Raw genomic sequence first — 7,461 nt, 5'->3', positions numbered from 1 at the left:
CGGCGGCGCGGGCAGCGCAGCTCAGGGGGGAATCCCCCCGGGACGGTGCCTCAGGAAGGAGGGCTTGAGTTGCTGAAGAGACCGGGATCGTTACTGCAGAGCTAAGGCAGCAGCGCTGCCATGCGATGCCACAGCTGCTGAAACACTGGATGAGAACCCCTGCTTGGTTTCCACTCACGCTGGTTTTGCTATGAGGTTACGGCTGTTTGACGGGCAATTTTAGGCAGAACAGAAGCATTTCTGCCCTGGTAACATTTCTGTGCCAAGTTCCAAACGGTTTTTGTTTGCTTGTTTGTTTGCTTGTTGGTTTTGTTTCGTTTCTAGTTCAACTGAATAGCTCTGCATAGGTTTATAAGAAGGTTAAGATCTAAAGTGAGAAATCATTTGTGCTGACGAACTTCATCAATAACCTGACTAATGACAATGCACTACGTACTTGATAATCTGGCCATTGAATGCTTAATTCTCAGCACCTTCACATTCTGCTTCCAATGTGGCAATACTGATCTGAGGGTACACGGTAAAAAAAGCTTAGGAGGACCCCAGATGTTGCTCAGAAGTTGGATGGTCAAGAACTCAAACACAGCCAAGGCCATTGCTTTGAGAATGCAGAGAGGAGGTGTGAGCTGTGGGTGCAGCAGGGGCACGGGAAGGGGAGCAGGGAAGTGACCAAGTGTAGCCTTCTGGCTGGCAACCAGGCTGCAATGGAACTGCAAAGCTTGAGGGCAGCCCAGCTGGCTATCTGGGTGCTTGCTGAACAGAGCAGGAGGCTGCGAGGTGTAAGAAGGGAACAAGAGTCAAAGGGTGTACTTGCTCACATTTGTGCAGGATGGGCAGATGGGGAAGGAAGGATAAATGTCCCGTGAATTATGGAACAATGCACCAGTGACTTTTAATGTAGGTAAATGCAATGAGGCTCACCCAGTGTTCTCAGCCAGGGTTGCTGATGTCCATATGTTGTCACGGACTGAAGGCTGGTTGAGCTGTTTGACAGCACAGGGTCCATGCTGGTTTTCATGGGTCAGTGCAGTGAGAATCCTCATGCAACAAGCAGCCAGTTGTGTTGGCCTCAGGATCTTTCCTTGCCCTTGCTGCAAAATGCCTGTAAAGCATGTGTCAATGCCAGCATCCTATAGCAAAATCTTCCCAGTCTGTCAGAATACAAAAGTAGCTTGAGCACTGCTAGAAGTTTATTTTTGTCATTCTTCTTCCAAGTTGTTTCTTCATCCTTTCTTCCAGTATGATACTATCCGGTGTCTTGGCCATACCTGCAAAAAACGTAATTATTTCAACATCAATGCCTTAAGATTTCTCACCAGAGAGGGTAAGAGATTCAGGACCTCAGCTTGGCTCCAGCCAGAGACAGAATGAGGAGAAATGGCTGAGGATTAAAACAAGACATACATACAATGTGCTTAAACAGTTGTGCTGAAGCATGAAAACTCAAGCAGACAGATGTAAACTTAATTGCTTATACACATTAAACAAAGAGGAAATGGCCAAACACTTTAACTCAGCGGATTGAGGTGAGCACAGACTGGCTGGGCAGCAAACAGTGTGAGAAAGAATAATTCACAGCCTACAGACAGTTGCACATAATTAACTTGCAAGATGAAAATGCTGTTGATTTTTAGTCAAGCAAAACCATTACTGTGCCACATACATAGTGTGATTATGTGGTGCATAGCACCATGTGTATGTAGATGGTTATTATTGCAGTCTTGGTAAGAAGGATGTAAACCATTTATGTACATAAGCTTCTGTCTTCAGAAAAAAAAAGAGGTTGGTACTTTTCTTCCCTCATCCTCCTCTTGATAAGATGGTACTTGATTAGTTCTCAAAGTATCTGAGGAAACACAGTAAGAGGAACTCTAGATTTGATTGATTTTTACTGCTTACCTTCAATGCTCTGTTAAGTGTGTAATAATTCACATGTACCCAGTTTTAGTTTATCTTGATTTCCAATGCACCTGTGTAAAAAAAAGAAAGGAAAGGTGATTGACAGTTTCAGCAGCAAGCATTTTAAAATGGGGAAAAATGGGGGAAATAGCATAGGAAATACCCAAGAAGACAAAAAAAAAGATACAGAAGAAAAGCCCAAATGTTTGGCTAAAAATGAATTAATAGACTCGTATGGGGGAAAAAAAGCAGGCTATGTTTGACAACTATCTTCAAGCAAGGGAGACAACAGTCAAAACTGACCTTACCCTTATGTTTGAGCCATGATGATGGAGAAGAGATGAAGGTGTTACCCACTGTAACAGAGGGGGGGAAAAAAAATGAAGAGCATGATTGCAGAACAATAAAATCCATTTTGGTCAAGCCAAATGCAAAAAAAAAGTGGTGAATCAGCCAAGATTAAAGACCTGAGCACCTCTAAAGGATGCCTGATTAAATGGAGGAAAAAAAAGACCAGCTTGGATAAATATGACTGAAAATTGTCAGAAGAAAGTGATAAATAAACCCCTGTGAACAGATGAAATAGCTTAAGAATGCAGGTTTAGGGATGCAAGACTCCAGTGGCTATCCAAGGGCAGGATTCCTTGCCAGTTTCTGACTGTTCTTTTTTTTTATTTATTTCATTCTTTCTGAAGTGTGGGGGGAGCTTTTGTACTGAATTGCTTCTTTGGGAAGGTTTTACTCATCTTAATTATAGATGATCAAATGAGTAAACTCATAGGATGAGTAAAGGGTTTTGTTGTTCTTTTTTTTATTTCAACTATAAAAATTACAGCTGAGTAAAGAAACCCATTAAAGCCCACATCTTTATTAAATTCTAGAACATTCTAGTAATCAAGATTTACAATTACTTTGCCTTGTAAATTCTGTAAGGGGAAGCTGAAGACAATCAAGTAACAGGAAATGACTGTGTTCTTGTCTTCTCCAGAAAAGCAGCAAGCAGTTCCTTGATGGGGAGTGTCTACATACACGTGTGTACATACACATACCTATACATATACATAGCTTTGACTTTTGAAGAAAGATACTGACAGATGTGGCCATTCTTTTAGTAACAATATTAAGATCCTGATGATAACTCTATTGCAGTCTTGGGAGAAACAAACAAACAAACGAACAAACAAACAAACAAACTTGTATTCAGCTAGTTTGAAACAGGCTTTGGCTTTCTTGTTCCTTATCATTGACGTTTTTGCTGTACTTCTAGAAAACAAGGCAAACCTTCATAAGGCTAAAGTGCTTCCCATTCCTGAAATTATGTCCCTTGTCCATTGAAGTCATGCTGTTATTTATAAAAGGTCATACATGAAAACAACCTCTTTATAGCCAGAAATGTAAAGGTTTTACTCCTTTTCTTTGAGGGTGGGTCAGGGAAAAGAAACAGATCTGTGTAGAGTTGTGTAAAATAGGCATGCTTCTTATTGAAGGACTTGTCATGAGCTTTTTGACAAGTTTAGAGTAGTGAGCTGATGTTATCTATTAAACTCACACAGCTCCTTTCAACACATCCATATTACCAGAGTATATGGTCAATTTCTAAGTTACAATTATCTCCTTAGCTAAGTCTAGAGTGATGTTGGTGCTTTATAGAATTGCTAAAACAGAAAAGCACATCTAATATTTGCCCTTGTGAATGGTGATCAGTTGCTGAAAAAAACCCATTCTCTTAATCACTGTCCTGCTCTGCCTAAACATTTTATGCTTGTTAGGCAGACTCAGAAAACTATGATGTTGACATGAAGACTGTAACTTCAGAAACAATTTTGGCATATTTCATTTTTTGGCACTTTCACATTATACTTAGGTCAATTTTATGCATAAATTTAGAAATGTATCTGTTTCTTGATAGTGCCATATCACTATTGATTTCCAGAAACTCTGCTGCAAGCAGATTAGCAAATATTATGTTGTAATAGTATTTGCTTTCATGTACTACTTACCAACAGTGAAAGGAGAGGGAACTTTTTCGGTCCTTGATTTAGGTTAATGTGCAGGCTAAATAATTGCCCTTGCACAAGTTAATTTTGTCAGGAGTCAGAGTTAAACAGCCAGCTGAGAAACAATTGCACCCAGTCCTCCTCACACAGAGGAAAGTATTGGAAACACGAGGGTTGTGTAACTAGTATTTGACAATGATTCAGAGCAACTGAATCATCCTGGAAAGGATGGGAAAAATACTGTCACACTGTGACTTAGTTAGACCTCAGTACCATCAAGACAAAGAATGAAATGATGTAAGATCTTCCACCCTTGCTGTATCGTGTAAAGAACAAGCATGGGATGAACTTGAAGACTAGGATATAATTTCTCATTGGATTTTTGCTGACATGCTCTGACGACATATTAGAAGCACAGCATTTGCACTTGCAGTCAAATCAAAGTTTTACAACCATACTATTGCTTAACAAGGTTAGTTTTCAGTTAGGAGGTTGTTTTCCAAATAAAGAGTTTGTTCAGCTCATTTCTTACCTGCAGAATGTTTAAAATGGAAGTGGAAATAGGTGGTTATTTTGAAATAATTCCAGAGTCAGGTTTTCCTCCCTGGTACATGCCCTTTGTGCTGCCCTGGTCATGCTGCAAATCTGACCCTGGCTATATTTGTTGTGCTGAGAGGTCCCCTGGAGGGATTCCCCTGGTCAGCCTACTGGAGGTGCAGCCCAGGACAGGGCTGGGTCTGGCTGGTGCAGGGCTGAGCTTTGCCAGGTGTCAGAGGGTGGAAGGTACTGCCAGGTAGCATGAGACAGGGCTGGAGCTTCTGTGATCCTGCTCAGAGGCTAAGCTGTGGTAATGCAGGGCAGAAGATGACTGGGCCATAGCCAAGCAAACCTCAGTACAGGACAGTGTGACCCAGTTTGTGTTAAAAGGTTATTCCATGCTGGATTTTGATCATACACAGGGAAGCTGCTGCAAAACCTACCGAGCAAAAAAAACTCAGTAAGAATGTCTCAAGGAGATTAAAGCAATGCAACACTGATGTTCTGTTTAAAATATCTTCCATATGTCAGTCTGGAAGTTTTCCAACAGTGTTTTGGAAGAACTTAACTTGCTTCTAGACTAATTCACAGATTTCCCAGTAATTAGTTCAACAGCAGTTCCACTTCCTCAAAAACAGTCACTGAAGGATTCTAAATCTACATTTGATGTCCACTAGAAAGGAAACACCCTAGTGCTGGTAGCTGTACCAGTGTTCTGATTCTCCAGAAAGTACCGTATTTTTATTTTAAAATGCTCTTTTTTTTTGCCAAAATTCAAACCAAACTGCAAGACGGATGTGTAAACTATCAGCATGTTGTCCTGAACACAGCAGACTCCCAGACCTAGATCTTAAGAGTGTGAGGATTGCCTTTCAGGCCTTAAACATGATACTCCTGTTCATATACAGCTTTCTTGTACAACAGCACAATGGTGCTAACCCTGGCTCAGCTGTCATCATTTTCTGCAGATTGCGATGAGAGATCAGCAAGATGCTTTCACAGGAGCTCCACAGTGCTCAGTTGCTCCTGCATGGCTTGCTGAGCCTCCTTAGGTGGCAGTGTTTTCTGTTTGTGGAGACAGGATCCTGAATTAGATAGACCAGGCACCCACCAGAAACACAGATAAGCGACTCGCAGTTTCTCTTCGTAAAAAAAAAAACAACAACAAACAAACCAAAACCAAAACAACAACGTGATTTTTTCAGCTGGTTTTATCATGGAACGTCTTTATCTGTGAAGGGTGCTATGAAGAACAGGATTAGAGAGAGCAGAGACCTGAATCACCCTCACTTCTGTGAGGAACTTCCTGTGACTGTGGATGCCGTGATCCTCCCTGCTTACCCTTCCCTTTTTGTAGGGTCCTCTCTTGTCAGCTATGAACCGTTCTTGGGAACGAAAATTGTCTGTACAGCTCAGTCTTGTCTATCTTAAGGAATGACATGTTATTATTGGACAAAAAAATCTCAACATAATATATACATGTGATATTTTTGTTTAACAGCAGGACAGCTGGGAACGTCTAAGAACCTCACTGCAGTCTCTACGGCTTGTTGACATAATGGCAATATTTACAGTAGAAAAAAAGGTTGCTCTTTAAAGTGTATTGGTTAAACAATATCACAATAATGTAAAACCGAAGTTGTAACTAGTACAGAGAAAGTCACTTTAAAGTAGGGCAGATTTTTCGAAATTTTAAATTTGTAATTTAAATACGTTTCTTTGAAGAGGAAATACCTTTTATTTGGAGCTGAAAGATGCATGAGATAATCTGATTTCTTAAAAAAAACCAAACACAACAATCCAGTCATTCTGTAGCCTTTAATTTCATCTGCTTTAAATCTATACCCATTGATTATTTTGCCTGATATATTACCAAGCACTGAAAAAAGCAGAAGTTCCCTGCAACAGAGTTTTGCAGTAAATGCCTTTCTATAATAGTGCAGTGCTCATAAGTCCCCCTCCGTGCTAGTTTTTTTCATGAATACTTAATCTCTAATTTTGTATTTATCAAGCAACAGGAGACCTCCGGTGAAAATCCTGTATCGTTTTTACACCTTCAAAAATACACGAACTGATCTTTGGAATTCGTTGCAGTGGGTAAACTGTATTTCTTCTCCGCCTTCCGTAGCAGACAAGAGAGGTTTGCAAAGAGAAAATATATCTGGTGAGACCAGATGACGTTTAGCTGAGGGGAAAAAAAATAGGACAAACGTTCCAGCTGGGAGTCCCTCCATTAGCTCTGGCAAGGAGCAGCCGGAGTGCTTGCCAACATCCAAGTACTATTTCATCTGTACACGCACAAAAGTAGATCTGTTGGCACTCGTACCTGTAGCTTGAAATTTACGTTTCTTCCTGTGAAAGCTTAAAGTAGCAATGTTGGCATCGGAAATCCTGTAATCACGGTGTCCTACAGGCTCCCGCCCGGGGCTGATTCGGGCTGGCAAGAGGACTTGAACTGACTGGAATCAACCACAAGATGAAATACAACTTCTTCTTCCCTGAAGAACTGAAATATGCTATTCCAACAGAGTCGTCTGGATTTCTTAAGGTTAAATCAGGAATATTCTATGCGGACAAGGAGTAAATAAATCCTCAGAGGAAATGCGAACGATTAACTTAACACAGGCTTAAGGGGAGGGAGAAATACGTGAGTGGCCGCCCGGTCATTTCAGCTCCTACGCTTTGTTTCTGTTGGTGTAGCTGTACAAGTGATGTTGAAACAGCAGTAGCGATGCTGAGCCGTTTCTTTAGGTGCTACATAATGATTGTACATGCAACCTCAGGAAAAAATAGCTTAGAAGTCAGAACAGGAGTCGTAGAAACGGAAGAGATTTAAAATGGAATACTGGAACTCCTGCCGGCAGGATTCCTGTGATGAGAATAAGCGCCATGGAGCTACTATTTAAAACGAAATTTTAAATATATCTTTCGGCTGGGAGGGGTCAGGGGGAGGCAGGAGGAAGCCTCCCAGGGAGGGCAGGGGAGCGGTGCCCCCCGCAGAGCTGAGGCAGCCGGGGGGGCGCGCCGC

The 7,461-nt window shown here is 41.4% G+C and overlaps 1 protein-coding gene across 1 annotated transcript in view; it reads right to left on the bottom strand.

Annotated features, from left to right (window-relative positions):
- Positions 1 to 1,006, bottom strand: part of LOC104386761 (vitamin D 25-hydroxylase) — a 10,391-nt gene extending 9,385 nt beyond the window's left edge. Inside the window, exon 1 of the mRNA XM_009995414.1 lies at positions 922 to 1,006. Within this exon, the coding sequence (XP_009993716.1) occupies positions 922 to 1,006 (85 nt within the window). The remainder of the gene's footprint in view (positions 1 to 921) is intronic.
- Positions 1,007 to 7,461: the final 6,455 nt, after the last annotated feature.

This window comes from Chaetura pelagica, unplaced genomic scaffold (assembly GCF_000747805.2).
Source record: "Chaetura pelagica isolate M959 unplaced genomic scaffold, ChaPel_1.0 scaffold94, whole genome shotgun sequence".
NCBI lineage: Eukaryota > Metazoa > Chordata > Aves > Apodiformes > Apodidae > Chaetura > Chaetura pelagica.
This window is presented reverse-complemented; position numbering and strand designations above follow the sequence as displayed.